General features: G+C 38.1%; 1 protein-coding gene across 2 annotated transcripts; it reads left to right on the forward strand.

Annotated features, from left to right (window-relative positions):
* The first annotated feature begins 13,960 nt into the window (after window positions 1-13,960).
* Window positions 13,961-15,841, forward strand: TKTL2 (transketolase like 2). Of its 2 annotated transcripts, XM_028104438.2 has the most exons (2): window positions 13,961-14,187; window positions 14,302-15,841. In XM_028104438.2, exons 1-2 carry the CDS (start codon window positions 13,964-13,966, stop codon window positions 15,839-15,841), a joined length of 1,764 nt encoding a protein of 587 aa, XP_027960239.2. In that variant the 5' UTR covers window positions 13,961-13,963. The 2 variants fall into 2 exon arrangements, with proteins under 2 accessions (XP_027960239.2, XP_027960238.1); XM_028104437.1 differs by having other exon boundaries at window positions 13,964-15,841.
* The last annotated feature ends 2,784 nt before the right edge of the window (window positions 15,842-18,625 follow it).

The following is an 18,625-nucleotide window of genomic DNA, read 5'->3' on the forward strand; positions in this document are numbered from 1 at the left end:
GGGCAAGTACGTCTCTCTAAAACTTCCCGGGGAACCAAGACCATGTCTTTTTATCCCGTATTAGACTTTTCAGCCCGGGACCAGCCGGCAGCCTCCCGGCCGGCTTGCCAAAAACAGTGGGAGGAAGCCTGGGGCCGGAGGGTGAACTTGGCCCCAGCGCCCAGTGTGAGGCCTAGCCTTTGAGCTGGGCTTACCGATGCTAGACGCTCCTGGCTAGTGGCGTCCCAGGCTTGGTCGTAGATCTCCTGCATCATCTGCCCTGGTGCACAGCCCCCAGCTGAACAGCATCTTCCGACGAGGCTCTCCTTTTGGAGATGCCTGCCTCGCAGAGGCTGGCCCCCTCCACGTTAGACCGTTAGGAGATGGCCCACGTCCTAGTATGGCAAAAGAACCTCTGCTCACCTCGGTTACCTTGAGCAAGGCTTTCCCCCAACTGAGTCTCAGTTTCTTCACCCATTAAGGGCCCTTCTCAGATCCAAGGCCCCTTCCAACCTAGTTTTTTTTGTTTTCTTCTCGCAATGTGTAAGTCTGTGTTTTACCTGTATTTGTTAGGATTCCACAGACCGTATATGCGTTCAACAAATATGTGATTGTCTACTGTGTGCCAGGCTTTGGGGATACTCCGAGGGTTAGTGAATAAATAAGTAAATAAATAAAATTATTATTATTATTTCAAATAGTATAATTACTTTGAAGAAAATAAAGATGGTGGCATAGGCAGGAAAGTTGTTTTACAAGTGGTTGTCTCTGAGATCCTCTTGAAAATAAGAGTTGAGCAGAGAGTGATACTAAAGAAAAAAATATTATTCAAGAGGCTTGTTAAAGGATGGTAAGGCAGACTTCATTCAAGGGGGCGTGCTTTGCCATGTGTATAAGTATCACTGCTACCGCGTCTTGCAGTGGGGGATACAGACTGGGCAGGTGGGAATCTATAGCCAAGGAGCAGGGTGAGGGGTGATGGATGGAAAAGTACCAAGAGGAAATGTCAGGAGTAAGGGGGCTAAACCAACCTAACAAGATTCTTGGAATAGTCAGTCCACTGTGATCAGACATCAACAGGAAGATGGTGGAGGATCAGGAAATTGATTAGATAAAGATATCAAGCTTGACCAGATGTAGAGGATGGGGGACTCTAGCTAGACTGACTTTCTTGCTAAAATTGAACACTGCAGAGAAGAACGGGAAATCCAAAATTCTAGGCCTAGATGAAAAAGAGTTTGGGGAGCCTGAGTAGAGTGTGGTCAAGGAGAGAATTTTGTCACTTGAATGAAAAGAGAAAAGTAGGTATGGGAAGAAGCCACAAGCAGGGTGAAGTTGGGTGTGCCTGGATAAGCATGTGCAGGTACATGTATTTAATCAAATATATCCATTCAAAAAAATAGATGAAATTATAACCAAGAATTTGTGACCAGAAGATCCATGAATCTAGGGGCAAGGCATTTTCATACGGTTTTTAAGTGTGTGAAAGTGCATTCTATGTGAATCTACACTATGAAGGTCACCCTTACAATATATGCTATGGAAACATTAATCTACTGAGGACTTCAATTAATCCAAAACATTTCACTTTACTTCTATGCTCTCACCATTTCCTATGATACAACTTGTACCCTCCCTACCGCGTTCCCCAAGTCCAGCCCAGTACCAGTCAGCTTCCTGAGGGCTATGTTACTGCCAACCCAGTGAGCACTCATATATCCTGAGATTATTTTTTTCATTTTAATAATTAATTTCATTTAATTTGGGTTTTGAAAATAAAAGACTTAATTTTTCCCCATTCAGACTCAATCCCTAAATAATATTGACTATGAGCAAGACATCATGCTCAAAATATTCTGTAGCAAATGCAAAAGTGAGTTATACAAAGAAAGCCTACAAGTAACAATGATGACTAACATTTGGTCATGATTTAATGTGATATACACACCACTCTGATAAGAAGAATGAATCTCCCCCCTTTCCTTCCAATACAATGCCCCCATAACCCAATAATCCCTGTGGATAGTTCAGAGACATCTTTAGAGAAAATTTCCTGTGCTTTAACAAATACACGGAGAGATCTGTGTGAGTGTGTGTGTGTGTGTGTGTATGTATGTAGGGGTTAAGTAATGATTAGTACTAGATATTGATACAATGAGAACACTTGTACAATTTCTAGGGCAACCACTAAAAGAATAGAAACAGGATATGTAACTTTGAATAGGATAGAAACAAGTAGAGAAAATAAATGGAATGATTAAAAAAATACTCTAACAACTCAAAGCAAGGAAATAAGGGAAAAAAGAAACAAGACAATAGGAAAAGTAGAAAACAAAAATATGGTGGTAGATTTAAATCCATATAACAATAATGTACTAATTGCTCCCAATTAAAAAAATAAATATTTCGTGTTGGATTTAAAACATACAACTGTGCCCTGTTTTTGAGAGATACATCTAAAATATAAGGAAACAGAACAATTAAAAATAAAAAATGGAAAGATATACGCTAAGCAAATACTAACTGAAAGAATGCTAGTATAAATATATGAATGTTATACAAAATAGAAAAAAAGTAGTTAGAGGTTACTTCTCAATGATAAAAAGTTTCCATTTTAAATTTATATTTACCTAGTACCATAGCCCCAAATATATAATGGAAAACCTGATAAAATTTCAAGGAGTAGTAGAAAAACAAATTGCCCTGTTAGGAAATTACCTCTCTTCAATAATTAATTGAACAAGCTGATAAAATACTAACAATGATTTGAAAGACTTGATCACAACATAATTTGAACTAATGGATCTGTTCAGAATACTGCTTCCAGTACTTGTAAGAACACATATGTTTTCGAACATATATTAAACAGTTACCAAAATGATCATATATTGGGCCAGAAAGCAGGTCTAGACAAATTCGAAAGGATTGAAATCCTACAGAATGTTCTCTCTAACCACTATGCAATTAAACTAGAAATCAACAAGAAGATAGCTAGACAATTCCCATATATTTAGAAATCAAGAATTATACTTCCAAATAAGTCATATGTTAAAGAGGAAATCATAATGGATATTAGAAAATACTTGGGGCTGAAAAAATAACAAAATACTGCATATCCGAGTTTGTGAGATACATCTGAAGCAGTAATTAGCTCTTTTAGTATAAGTACTAGAGTCTTAGTATAAATACTAGAGAAAAGAAAGGCTGAAAATTAATGAACTAATCCATATCAAGAGTCCAGAAAAGAAACAACAAAAGAGATTCAAAGCAGAAGTTAAAATAAAATAATGAGCAGAAATTATTGAAATAGAAAAAATATATATATAATTGAGATCAAGAAGATCAAAATGTGTTTCCTTTTAAAGAACAATAAAGTTGATACATTCCTGCAGGATCACCTAAAAAAAATTAGAAAAGATACAATTAACCAATATCAGAATTAAAGCAAGGTGACATTACTTCAAATTATGCAAGCATAAAGGGAATTATGACCAAATAAACTTAAATAAAATGGACAAATTCTTAGGAAAAAATATAACCTATCAAAATGGATGCAGAAGAATAGAAAATTTGAATAGTACCATTATCATTTTTAAAAAAGGTTACTCAAATATCTTCCCACATTAAAATTACAGGCTCAAATTTTTTAGATTTTATAAATACATACAAATAGAGATAGAACAGCACTTCCTTAATATGATAAAAATGTGCATGAGTAGTGGTGATAGTGGGCATCGTTGTCTTATTTCTGACCTCAAGAGAAAGCTTTTTTTTTTGGATTTTGGAACACCACTCTGGCAATCTTTAAAAAGTTGAAATGTGTACATCCTCTAACCCAACATTGTCATTCCCAAACGTATACCTTAAGAACTCTGGACAAGTATCTCAGGATATAAAAACAAGGTATTTATAACGGTATTGCTCATAATAGCCCAAACTAGAAAAAAACTAATTGTTCCTTAACAAAAGGATAGAAAAATAATCTGTGGTAAATTCCATAAAGCAGTGAGGCGCGGCTGGGTGGCTCAGTCGTTAGGCATCTGCCTGCGGCTCAGTTCATAATCCCAGGGTCCTGGGATCGAGCCCCGCATCGGGCTCCCTTCTCAGCGGGAAGCCTGCTTCTCCTTCTCCCACTCCCCCTGCTTGTGTTCCCTCTCTCGCTGTGTTTCTCTCTGTCAAGTAAATAAAATCTTAAAAAAAAAAATTCCATAAAGCAGTGAAATGAGCAAACTATAGCTATGGGCAAACATGGATAAATTTCTAATCATAGTGTAAAAAATATGGACAAAATGATGCATACAGTAAAATTCCATTTATAAAAAGTTCAAAAACAGGCAAAATGAGCTACATTACATTTTTCACAGATATTTTCGTAAGTGGCCAGGCATGTTTCATAACCTCAGTGGCAGTTATCTTGGTGTTTGCTTTATAATTTTTCTTTATGTGCTACATATATGTTTTATGCACATTTATGTTTGTAAGCTATGCTGTCACTGTAAGAGGTGTTAAAATTTTTTTAAGTGCAAATATATTATTCCATTGTCTCTTGAATCCAGTATTACTGATAAGAAGTCTCATGTTGGTCTAATTTTTGTTGCTTTGTGAGTGGCTTACTTTTCTGTATGGAATCATCTAATAATTTCTATTGACTTTGTTCTTCAATTTCACTATGATGTGTCAAGGTATTGGTATTTCCTTACATACATTGGTATTCTACGTATCTTTCAATTTCCTTTTGGGATTTGTATTATTGGATTGATAATTCTATTCTCCAGATCCTGGAGAATCCTGCCCCGGGTGAGTTCCTAATTTGATCTTCCAGCTTACTACTTTGTCCTTTGATTTAATCATCCTGCTATATATTCCATCTATTGTTTTCTTCATTTCAACTCTTATTTTTAACATATATCACATATATTTATCATATATATATAATCATTTGTCTTTAAAGTAATTTCTTAACCTTTTGCTTTGTTATCATATTCTTCTTCAACTCTTTTCAATATATATTGTGCTCATGTAAAATTATTGGTTCAGGACACCTGGGTGGCTCAATCAGTTAAGCGTCTGCCTTCGGCTCAGGTCATGATCCCAGGGTCCTGGGATCGAGCCCCACATCGGGCTCCCTGCTCAGCGGGGAGCCTGCTTCTCCCTCTCCCTCTGCCTGCCGCTCCCACTGCTTGTGCTCTCTTTTTCTCTCTCTCTGTCAAATAAATAAATAAAATCTTTTTAAAAAATTATTGGTTCATCCGTTCCAATAAGTGCACTTTATGTGGCATGTGTTGTTCAATTTAATTATTTTTTTAACATTCTTTTCAAACAGTTGTACTCCTCAAGTATGTCTTTTTCTTGAACCTGTGACATCACATTTCCCTGATGGAATCAGTTCTCTTGTCCTACTATAATGTGTATTGGGGAAGTGCTGAAAGTCATACTCTCACCTGTGTCCTCCTTGGAAAATGTGAAAACAAGGAGGATCAAGTCTCAAAGGAGAGAGCTCCAGGGACAGCAGAACCTTTGCTGCCAAGAAGCGCAGGAGGTACAAAGGTCCAAGGGCATCGTTGCACCTGTTTTCATCAGCTCCTTACTTTACCTGCACCTGTTTTCATCAGCTCTTCACTTTAGCTAGGTTCTGTCTTCTCTGCTAGTGCCTCTCAATACTGGGAGGCCAGTGATGTTCCACATTACTAAGGTGAAGTAAGAGAGACAGGAGCTAAAATTACACCCTCTCCACATCCTCCCCCAGCTGCCACAGATGTCCTCCTCCCAAGCGACTGCTGTGTTCTCCGCCTACTTCCCACCCCATCATTCACTAGTTCCCATCCTCCTAGGGATTCTCACAGTTATGATTTTACTGCCAACTGCCAGTCCCCTCTTGTTTCTATCATTTTTCAGGGTTGATTTTGGAGTAGCCTGTGCTACTTTATCATTTTATCCTACTTATTTTTAGAAATACTGATTATATTAGTAAAATTAGCCTTTTGTTATACATGATATAATTTTTCTCTTGACCTGTTTATGACAATGTTTGCTGGGGAGAGATTATAAAATGTCTTTCAATAGGGAATTGTTATGTAAATGGTTTAAAGATGGCCCCTGTATATGGGCCTTTTTTGTTTTCACCTTCACAGCAGGCTGGGATCTCATAAGTCAAAAGGTGCCAAACTGAAATTTTTATGCAGCCAATTGTTTGAAATACAGTTCAAAAAAGGAGATTTTTTTTTAACCCTTTAGAGCCTTCTTGCTTGGCGTACCCAACCATCACCCAAAATCTGTTAGCCATACGTAAGATAAAGCCTGGGACTATAAAGACCCCAAGCTATTTGTGCCTTTCAGAGTTCTTGGGCTTAGAGTCTCCCCACAAACTGGTGATTAATATCACCTAGACACACAGCCCCTTCGCCAAAACCTCTCTCTAATCCCCCTCTTCCCATTCTGGGTAGTGGCCTTCACCATTGCCTTTAGAAGGTGTCATGAGCTGAAGGACTCCCCTCCCAATGCAAATCTGTCAAAGCTTCTACCAAAATCAAAGCTTCTACCAAATAAAGCTCTTTGTGTGCTACTGTCACCTCCTGGTCATATCCATGAACTTGCTACAGTAGTTAAATAGGTAACAAACAATTATTCGCTGCTGTTTTAAAAAATGATTTAAATCTATAGATACCTATGTGGAAAAATGTTGTGTATATTGTTATCCATGCATAGAAAATATCTGGAAGGATATACAATAAATTGTTAGTAGTTAATGAGATTGAGGTTGAGGCTGGGGTTGCTCAGAACATAAACTTTTACTCTATTCTACAATGTTTGAATTTTGAAAACTGTGTACTTTATAACTTTTTTCCAATTAAAAAAAGAAGATCGAGAAAAGCTGAATTTGATGATTAAAGTGATCAAAGATTTTGGTGTCATTAGAGATGGGTTAATGCAAACAAAATAAAAGAGCTAGTCATCAAGTTTAGGCTGTAAGTGTGAGAGTCCTAACCCCTAGGACCTCAGAATGTGACCTTATTAGGAAATAGAACTATTGCAGATGTAATTAGGTAAGATAAGTTCACTACTGGAGAAGGGTGGGCCCCTAATTCAATATGACTCATCCCTGACAAAAACATTAATTTGCACATGATGTGCACACAGAGGATGACGTGAGAATATGGGAATTATGCTGCTGCTACAATGCAATATGGATTGAATTGTGTCTCCACTCCCCCCCCCAAAAAAAGAAAAAGATATGTTGGAGTGCTAACTCTTACCTCAGAGTGTGATCTTATTTGGAGATAGTCTTTCCAGAAGTAATCAAGTTAAAATAAGATCATTAAGGTGGGCTCTAGTCCAATACAAGTGTCTTTATAAAAGGGAGAAATTTGGACACAGATATATATAGAAGGAACAAGATGTGAAGAGCCACAGGGCAGAGACAGCCGTCTATCTACAAGCCAAGGAGAGAAGCCTGGAGTAGATCCTTCCCTCACTGCCCTCAGGGGAACCAACCCTACTCACACATTGATTTTGGACTTCTAGCCTCCAGAACTGTAAGACTGTAAATTTTTTTTAAGCCATTCTGCTACAGTAGACCCATCAAACACTTACCAAAGTAGATCCATGGCTTTCTCCACTTCTCCTTCTCAGTCTTGTGAAATAATTCCACTTGTTTGCATTAAATTTAATGTTCAGTTATATATATATGTGTATATATATATATATATATATATATATAAAATGGAGCTAACAATACAAAGAACTCCCTACTTAAGTCCTTTATCAACTGACTTGTGCACTGTTGTGATAGTTGCACCTTCCCTACATTTATTTTTTCTCCAAGTCTATCTTTCCTAACACTATCAAAGCGATTTTCTAAAGCACTACAATGATCAAGACATTCAGATGATGAAAATCTTTCTCTTGTACCAGGCTTGACCCCAAAGAAAGAGAACAAAGGAAGACTAAGAAACAATCCACTTGGCTCTGTTTCAAGGTCTTTTCAAGAGCAGGCTTCTTGCTTTCCCCCTCATTGTTTCTCAGCATGAATCTTTTCTTCCTGTCAGATTAGAAATTCTCTTTTCTGCTTCCATAACTTTGTTCACTTCCTCTCTTCTTTATACTAACCAAAATTCTACCCATTCTACAGAGTATGGGTCGAAGATTACCTCTTCAGTGACACTTTCCCTAGGCACTAGCTGAGAGTATTCCTTTGCCCTGGTTTTACACTTTGCAACCATAAGCATCTACTATAAGTATGTGTGTGCCTACCTGTCTTCTCTATTAGATTTAAGTCCAGTATCTGGAGGACAAGAACCATCTTTGATTTGCTTATAGAGCATTACATAAGCCTGTTATCTATCAGGTATGCGATAAAGAAATGAATAAATTGTTACTATTTAGTGAACAAAATCTGTTTTGGTTCTTACGCATAAAAAAATACGGTTTTGAAGATGAAATGTTTTGAACTTGAAAACATTGTAAATAAACACTATTATAAGATTGTGTACACAGCACAACCAAAGTTACCTTTCTTCTCTCTTTTTGTTTGTTTGTTTGTTTGTTCTTTCCTATGGGGAGAGGAAGTGGACAGGACAATGTCCATCTTCAACTTTGCAGATGAGGAAATACCTGAAGGAATGACTAGTTAGACGGAAAGAAAGACGTGGGACTCTGTAAGACTCATTGAGCAGAGCTGCCTGACAAGGCTGGACCTTCCACCATCTTCTGAACATTTATATGTAGGAGAAATGAACTTAAACCTTGCTTGAGCTACTACCTTTTTTTGTATAGTTATTTTGTTGCCTCAGCCATATAACTTGAAAAATATGCTACAGTACAGTAATAAAAATTGAACATTTATTCTAAACAAAGATACTGAAATAACCTTCCTCAGACATCATTCTCAATACTTATTTTGATTTATTTGATTGAATTTCAATAAAATATAATAGCCAGTGTTTATAATGATGACCATTAGTCACCAAAGAAAAGGTTAATGCTTCATGTACCCTTTATAAGAAGAAAGGTAGATATATTTGATGTGTTTTAGAGAGTTTAATTTAAAACCATTCAAATGCAAACTTTTTGTGTGTTTAACAGAGTAGTTCCAAGTCTCTGGAAAATTCAACTGACTGTAACAAAGGGATTTTTTTTTTTTTTTGAACAGTTCCTAACAATGAAGATTTTATTAGACTCAGCTTTGGGGGACATATTTTTTAAATGACACCAGAATGGTTAGCAATAATTGGTATAGATAAGAATCCCATACTCCAAGGTCTTTGGGGTCAGAGTGGTAATATCACTATGTGAAAGACAACAGAGAATGGTGTAGTTTGGGTTGTAGTTATCTGGAGAGTATCTGCCCCATATAAGACATTAACATTCAAAACACTTTCAAATACCTGTCGAGGCTATGACAGAGTAACTAGAATGAGACCCTCTAGCTGTAAACAACTAGGAAACTAGACAAACTATACAAGTTTTCATAGATTGGAAAACAGACAGCACAGGACTATTATCCCTGAAGAAGAGACACAAACAAGGTGAGCCATACTGTCCTCCTGGAGGCACTTTCCAGACAGTGTTACCGGGAAGGGTATCTTAGACAGAGCAAGGCAGTCTTGTGAGGTAAGGGAAGAGAGGCTGGAGCTCCAGAGGGCTGAATTGGCTAGAATTTTGGAGGAAGAATGCTTACAAGAAGGAAACTGCCTGGAGAAAGACCTCCAGAAATCTTCAATTTCAGTGTATGTGCTGCCGAAGCGAGCATCCTCCAGACATCTTAAAAGGTGTGTCCTTGCATAAGGTGGACTTCTACAAGGCCAGGCAAGTGACAACTTGGGAATAATAAATCAAACAATCCGGGCGCCTGGGTGGCTCAGTTGGTTAAGCGACTGCCTTCGGCTCAGGTCATGATCCTGGAGTCCCGGGATCGAGTCCCACATCGGGCTCTCTGCTCAGCAGGGAGTCTGCTTCTCCCTCTGACCCTCTTCCCTCTCGTGCTTTCTATCTCTCATTCTCTCTCTCTCTGAAATAAATAAATAAAATCTTTAAAAAAAAAATAAAAATAAATAAAAAAAAAATAAATAAATCAAACAATCCCTGGAGCTCACATAGGGCTGAGACACATCTGAGTCTTGACCAGCCAGAGAGGAGAATCCATGTTGACACTCAGGGACTTCAGGGGAGAAACCTCAGACAGGCTTGCTTTTGTGTGAGCTAAACTAATACCAGAGTGAAGTATACTTTCTATCTATCTGCCTTAATGAACTTAAAATTCTTAAGATCACCAAGCTGCCCGATAAAACAAAATCCAGCACTCTTTAAAAGACTTTAACAAAGCAAAATCTAGCACTGCAAAATAATATCCACCATTTACTACTACCACTACTACTACTACTACCACTACTACTACTACTACTACCACTACTACTACTACCACCACTACTACTACTACTACCACTACTACTACTACTACTACTACTACTACTACTAAATTACTAGCTATTTCAAAAAGCAGAACAGAAAAAAAAAAATCAGTGAAACCAGATTAAGAGACAGAGATAATAGGCTTAGCAGAGAAGCACTTTATTTTCCCCCCAGCTTTATTGAGCTATAATTGACAAAATTGTGTAAGTTTAAGGTATACAATGTAATAATTTAATACACGGTATATAATGTGAAATGATTAGCACGGTAAGATTAGTTAATATATCTTTCACTGCACCTAGTTATATTTTTCTGTGTGGTGAAAACTTTTAAAATCCACTCTCTTAGCAACTTTCCATATAAAATAGAGTGGTTTTTTTTTTTTTTTAAGATTTTATTTATTTATTTGCCTGAAAGAGAGTGAGAGTACAAGCAGGGGGAGCTGCAGGCAGAGGAAGAAGCAGACTCCCAGCTGAGCAAGGAGCCCAGTGCAGGACTCTATCCCAGGACCCAGGGATCATGACCTGAGCCAAAGGCAGATGCTTAACTGACTGAGCCACCCAGGTGTCCCAAAACCAGTGTTGTTAACTATAGTCACTATGCCCTATGATATAGTCCCAGAATTTATTCATCTAAGAAGCACTTCATATTTACTTTCCTAAGTAAATTTCCTAAATAAATATCCTAAGATGTAAGTGAAACTTCAATGCTTCTAACCTCTAAATAATAACTCACTCTTATGTAGCAAAATGTATATTTTCACAAATCAGTGTAGACCTCCTAAGTAATCTGTATGTATGTTTTATTTTCTTTACTGCAGTCCAGTAGAAATTGTACTTACCAGTTCCTGTTCTTTACATTTTCCCTCCACAGCTATTTGTATGAGTGATCCAGCTAGGTTTTATTTTCATTTGAAGTACACTCTACCACAAATACTTTTCCATACCATGAGAAAAAAGTTGTAGTGGAAAATTTAAACAAAGACAAAACAATGCATTTAATTTATTTTTAACAGACTTTAAATCAGAGGTCAAAACCAGCAGCCTGAAGATAGGTTTTTTGGTTTCTGTGGATTTTTTTGTCCAACAAAATGTTCACAATTATTTCAATTTTTAATGTCTTTAGGTGGGCTTGTATTCTCCAGTTTGTCATAAACCACTCCAATCCTCTTATTTTATATCTGACATTCATGTACTATTTATGGTACCTCCTAGCCCATTAGGCATTTGAGTTTGCCAATCCCTACTTCGTGTGAATAAGCCAAAATTAATACATAATTTCTTCCTATTTTGCAGAAAACTTCTAAAATGACCTCTAAAATAAATGATGGACTTTTTCTAAGACAACTAAATTTTTAACATTTTGGCTTAAAATTTTTTGGCAGGTCTTTTGTCAGTAATAGCCTCTTCAGAATGGAGAAAATAGAACGCGGTATCATTTCTTTGATTTATTTGACTAAATTGTGTTCACAACCACATAGGGTGATTTTGCATAATCAAATTATGTATACTTTATATTTACATCATTATTTTCAATTGTATATTTTAAAATATATTTTAAAGGATTACATGCTTAAAGAAAATATTAATAATTTATGTATAACTTTCCAAACTTCCCTTTAAAAAAATCACAGGACATTTTAAAATGTTTTATAGATGATTTATAAAATATTATTTTCTATATGGGTATAAAAAGTCCACACAGTCTCATTGAGTGACAAGGGGAAATTCACTATTTAGGGTATTAAATCTCCAAGATAACATTCTTTTCTTAACAAAATTGACCTATACTAATGTTAATAACTTTCTATTTAATACTTTAGGAAATAGTTGTGCAATACTTTACATAAATGGAAAAATTGGGGAACTTGAAATGTTAAGTAGTTCCTAAATCTCCCATGCTTTTTTTCCTGTGAACACTGCCTCATAAATCATTTTTTGCTATGTTGTTTACCAATTATTTGGATTTATTAGAGCTCTCCTCAGCCAAAATAATGGTGAGCTACCTTTGTTTATATTAACTGCTTTCCTGTCAGCCCCTAGCAGCATGCTATCATTATGCTGATACTTTCTTCTCTAATTCCCATATTTACTCTCAGCCCCAATCAAATGTTTTTATTTTCTCTTCCTTTATTTGTCTAAAAAAGATAAACAAACATTAATTTGCAAAGAGCATGGGGAGCAATGAATCCAAGATGACCCTAAGGACTTTTCCAACTCCAACATTCCTTCAGCAAATCTTAAGATCTAGTTAATGTCATACCATGATGGTTTACTCTCATATGTATCCTTAAAAAATAAAATGGTAGAATTAAAGTGACAAATAATATTTAACATATTTTTTCTGAGATAGAATGTAAGAGAATATGAAAAGTAACAAGACCACACTGACTTAGTTGTTTACAGCCTGATTGAATACTGAAATGATTTAGGGGGCTTTTAAAATTAGTGATACCTATACCCATCACCCAGAAATTCTGATTTAATTTGTTTGAAATGCAGACTGGACATGAAAATTAAAAAAAAAAAATCCCCAGATGATTCTAAACTACAGCCAATATTAAGAACCACCAGTATTAAGTCTAGCTGCCATTTATCTGTTCTTAACTTCGACTAAGTATTAGAATCAACAGGTGCATTGAAAAATACATAGCTTCTCAGACTCAACTCCCATAAATTCAAATTACTTATTTTAGGGTAGAACCCAAGCATTATTTTGTTGTCGTTGTGGTTCCCTATGTCATGTTTTTGATGTCAAGTCAATGTTAAGTACTATTGCTCAAGAATCGAGATGCTTACCATCGCAACGTGAAAAAGAATGTACTGTCGATTTTTTGTTTTTCTGATGACACGCAATGACCCTTACCTGCTAGAAGAGCTCAATGTCACAAATTTAGTTCTATAACTAATGTAGGTAAACTAGCTTTGTATTAAAAAATACTCATAGTAACAGTTACAGAATTTTAGGGTCTACTGGGAAAATTGAGTGGTTTTAGATTTGTTCTTCCGGCAAGTTTTGGTCAAATAAAGCATTGTACTTCTATCTGTGATCCAGAGCCAGAATTCTCAGTTGCTCTGAGAAAGTCTTTGTTGGCATAGTGTTGCCATATCGATTAGACTGAAAGCGACTTTGGCTCATTTCTGTTAATGCTCATTTCTATTAAGGCTTTCTTTGTACTCTTGGATATATGCTGAATGCATTAAAAGAAAAGCACAACCTCATAAATAGCTTCCTATAGTACATGAAAATAAGAATGACTGCTTTTGAATTTATAACATGAGGAAAAGTGTAAAGAAATTTAATTATTTTTAATAATGTTGAACATGCAAGCAACAAAATTAATATAAAATAATCAATTCTCTTGGGTGCGGAAGGACACGGCAGTGCGCGGAAGGAGCAGAGACACACAGCGACTCCCGAGGCCGAAGAGTCGCAACGAAGCCTCTCGAGGCACACTGACAGTTGGCAGAGCTCGTTTCCTGGAGGAGGCCAGACCAGGGCGTGGTGGTCACACGACAGAACTGTGAGGCGGTTCAGCGGCCGCTTTTGCTCTGAGGAAACCAGCGAGAGTGCAGTCATGGCAGACGACTCCAAGCCCGATGGGAACACGGTGCAGGTGCTGCGGGACGTGGCCAACCGCCTGCGAATCCATTCCATCAGGGCTACGTGCGCATCCAGCTCCGGCCACCCCACTTCGTGCTGCAGCGCCGCTGAGATCATGTCCGTGCTCTTCTTCCACACCATGAGGTATAAACGGACAGACCCGCAACACCCCGACAACGACCGATTCATCCTCTCCAAGGGCCATGCTGCTCCAATCCTCTATGCCACTTGGGCAGAGGTGGGCAACATTGGCGCATCCGACTTGCTGAGCTTGAGGACAATTCACTGTGACTTGGAGGGACATCCCACCCCACGGCTGTCGTTTGTTGATGTGGCAACAGGATCACTTGGGCAAGGATTAGGTGCCGCGTGTGGAATGGCATATACCGGCAAGTACTTCGACAAGGCCAGCTACCGGGTGTTCTGCCTCATGGGGGATGGCGAGTCCTCAGAAGGCTCTGTCTGGGAGGCTCTGGCCTTTGCTTCTCACTACAGTCTGGACAATCTGGTGGCAGTCTTCGACGTGAACCGCTTGGGACAAAGTGGAGTCACGCCTCTTGAGCACTGCACAGACATCTATCAGAATCGCTTTGAAGCCTTTGGGTGGAATACTTACTCAGTGGATGGCCATGATGTGGAGGCATTGTGCCAAGCGTTTTGGCATGCAGCTCAAGTGAAGAACAAGCCCACTGCCATAGTTGCGAAGACCTTCAAGGGCCGAGGTATTCCAAATATTGAGAATGCAGAAAATTGGCATGGAAAACCGATCCCGAAAGAAAGAGTAGATGCAATCATCAAATTAATTGAGAGTCAGATACAGACCAACAAGAATCTCACACCAAAACCTCCCACTGAAGACTCACCTCAGATCAGCATCAGGAATATGAAAATGACCTGTCTGCCTGATTATGTAGTTGGAGACAGGATAGCTACTAGGAAAGCATTTGGTTTGGCTTTGGCTAAACTGGGCCACGCAAATGAAAGAGTTATTGTCTTGGTCGGTGACACAAAGAACTCCACCTTTTCCGAGATATTCAACGAAGAACACCCTGAGCGTTTTATTGAATGTTTTATTGCTGAGCAAAACATGGTGAGTGTGGCACTAGGCTGTGCCACACGTGGCCGAACCATTGCTTTTGTTAGTACCTTTGCTGCCTTCTTGACCCGGGCATTTGATCAGATACGGATGGGAGCCATATCTCAAACCAATATCAATTTTATTGGTTCCCACTGTGGGGTATCCAATGGTGAAGATGGACCCTCCCTGATGGCCCTGGAGGACCTAGCCATGTTCCGAAGCATTCCCAATTGTACTGTTTTCTATCCCAGTGATGCTATCTCAACAGAGTATGCTGTTTATCTGGCTGCCAATACCAAAGGAATGTGCTTCATTCGGACCAGCCAACCAGAAACTGCAGTTATTTATATGCCACAAGAAAATTTTGAGATTGGACAGGCCAAGGTTATCCGCCAGAGTGTCAATGACAAAGTCACAGTTATTGGAGCTGGAGTCACTCTGCACGAAGCCTTAGCAGCTGCTGACAGTCTTTCTCAACAAGGTATTTCTATCCGTGTCATTGACCCATTTACCATTAAACCCCTGGATGCTGCCAACATCATCTCCAATGCAAAAGCTACAGGCGGTCAGGTTATCACAGTGGAGGATCACTACCGGGAAGGTGGCATTGGAGAAGCTGTATGTGCGGCTGTCTCTGGGGAGCCTGACATCCTTGTTCATCAGCTGGCAGTGTCAGAAGTGCCTCAGTGTGGGAAACCTAGTGAGTTGCTGGATAAATTTGGAATCAGTGCCAGACACATCATAGCAGCTGTGAAAGATACTTTAATGAACTAAAACAGTTGATTTCTTAGAGTTAGTGTGTTATCTGGCTTTGGTCTTAAAACACTGGCATCTTTATATTATTATATTCATGGTTGTTACTAAGCCATCGTTTAGATCTATACCATTGTGCTTTTTTTTTAAAGGGGACATTGAACACCTTTCTTCATTCCTAATTCAAAATTTCAAGTTAACTACCTTTCTGTTAAACTGTCACTCTGTATACAGATGTCACGCTCATTTTTTTAATGAAAGTAGGTTATAACATTTCAAGTAACAAAATAACAAAAAAGCCACCCTAATACAAAGTTTTCTGTAAGACTACAAATAACTGGATTGGGAATCAACATAGAGAAAACAGGTTCTTAAATGTGTGTAATTTCCTTGTAAGTCAAAAAAAATGTGAATTTAATTGTATACTTCAATAGGCCAGGTTTTGAAGCAAGTTCGAGCTTTCATGTAATGCTGTCCTACCTGCAGCTTCCTGCAATTGCCTTGAAATTTCCTCTGATGTCTGTCTCATCTCTCCTCTGCAGTTTAGAAGCTGTAGAGGGCCAGTAAAGGCTCTTATGATGTTCTGTACTGCTTGCAGTGACTGTTCCATAAAGAGATGAAAGCATAACTAGTTCTAGTCTGCATGCTACACTGTCTTGTGAGTTTTCAGAAATGTTTCATTTTCTCAGTGACCAAAACATTGCTAATCTGATTATATTCATGTAAGGATACTAACATCGATGTAATAAAGCATTTAAAAACCAACAGCTTTAGTTTGCTCCATGGATGTGTGATTTCGTTTCTCCTTGATAGTCTATCTAGACCACAAGCAGAAAGAGGCATGTCCCCCCAACAGAAATCCTGGAAAAAGGTTGAGGCTGGAGGTGAATTACTAGAGGAAAATGTGTGGGCTGAAAAGCCATCTCTTAGACAACTTATTTTTAGTTGTGAGAGCATAAATTATTTGGCTGGAATACCAGAAAAAAAGTAACAGGTAAATTAAAGGTAGATCTGAGCTCCAAAACTAAATTTAAAATTACTCTGGTATATCAGGGGCCCCTGGGTGGCTCAGTCAGTTAAGCATCCTACTCTTGATTTTGGGTCCAGTCAAGATCTCAGGGTTGTAAGATCCAGCCTGGCCTCAGGGCTCTGCACTCAGCAGGAAGTCTGCTTGAGATTCTCTCCGTCTCCCTCTGCTTCTCACCCCCTCACACTTACTCTCTCTCTAAAATAAGTAGATCTTTAAAATTACTCTGGTACATCAGGTAATTAGTTCTGTATTTTTATTGCTTTCATTAAGTGCCCTCATTAAGTTCTTTGGAGGCATAACCAATTTGTCTCAGGAATTGTTCTAGAAGGTATGGTAGAGACCAAAAAACACTAACCTGGGAATAAGAGAAATCAGGGCCTGCTCATTCTACTAGTGCCTTTTTTCTTTGAGCTGGTTGTGGTTTCTTCTTTTGAAAATTGATCATGGTAATTGCTCTGTTCATTTCATAAGATATAAAAATTATTTTGTAAAAATAAAAACAGTTGCTATAGGATCACTGTAGAAATTTAGAAACTACAAATAAGAAAAAAATTACCTCACTTAGAAAAAAAAATCCATTTGATTGTACTTCTAGCACACAATCTATAACTGCAGATCTTCCATATAGTCATTCCCATCTAGTGACATCAATCAAATATTACATATATCTATGAGTGGAGTGCTACTGAATAATAGTCTCCATCCTTAAATTTTTCAAAGCTTAGAGGTAATACTGATTCAGATGCACAGTAAAATAAATTACTGATGTAAAATTACTTGTCATAATTTGCACATACAGGGAAAGAACTTCAGCTTTTATGGCTTAAACATGACTATGGGGTGCAAAATTATTTTTCCAACCATACATGCATAAACACACCTTTAGTAATGACAATAGATTGGATTTTTGTTTGTTTGTTTGTTTTCTTATAATGAGTAATGGGATTTCAGAGACCACCAGAAATGTTTTTTTTTTGTAGGAAGGCAGGGACGCCTTTATGAATCTTTCCTGTGAAGGTTCTGCCTCATGAGGCATCAATCAGTGGCTATCAGCTCTAGAGAGAAGATATAGGACATGAAATTCTTTATCTCATGTCTACAGTCTTTCAGATAAGATGGAATCAAATCCAGTTTTGTTATAATGAATGTTTTCTAGCCTTCAATCTGTCCTGAGATCTTTTAAGTCTCCCTGGAAATCTTAGTAGATAAATCCTTAATGATGCTAATCCTTAACTGCTAAAGCTTGTGAAGATGGCAGTTTTGGTTTTGACAAACACCATGATCATTGCTTTAACTCTGGTGTTCTATTCCCTCATTTGATTAAAAAAGGTCTTTCATTTTTTTTTAAAGATATTATTTATTTGACAGAGAGAGAGAGAGAGAGAGACCACAAGCATGGGGAGCAGGAGAGGGAAATGCAAGCTCCCTGCTTGTTGAGCGGGGATCCCATCGCGGGGCTCTATCCCAGGACCCTGGGATCATGATCCGAGCTGAAGGCAGATGCTTAACCGGCTGAGTCACCCAGGCACTCCAGAAAAAAATGTTTTAGATTATCAAGAGAGCCCAGTACCATTCTGGGGACAGCTGGGACTCCCAGCGGCTGCCTTGCTTATGGCTGTGCTGGCAAAGGCTGCCAGGCACTTACCCAAGAGTGACACTGTCCCTTCAGATGGCTTTCAGGTCATTCTCTGAGTTCTATGACTCTGACAGATAGTAAAAGAAGAAATCAGGAGGTTAATTTTTTATTTTACTTTATTTAAATACATTGATGGCTC

The sequence above is a fragment of the Eumetopias jubatus genome, unplaced genomic scaffold (assembly GCF_037043125.1).
Source record: "Eumetopias jubatus isolate StellerSeaLion01/CBP00866 unplaced genomic scaffold, mEumJub1_p1.0 scaffold_2, whole genome shotgun sequence".
Lineage (NCBI taxonomy): Eukaryota > Metazoa > Chordata > Mammalia > Carnivora > Otariidae > Eumetopias > Eumetopias jubatus.

Coding starts and splice junctions, on each gene's coding strand:
- TKTL2 (XM_028104437.1), top strand. CDS start 13,964: ATGGCAGACGACTCCAAGCCCGATGGGAACACGGTGCAGGTGCTGCGG.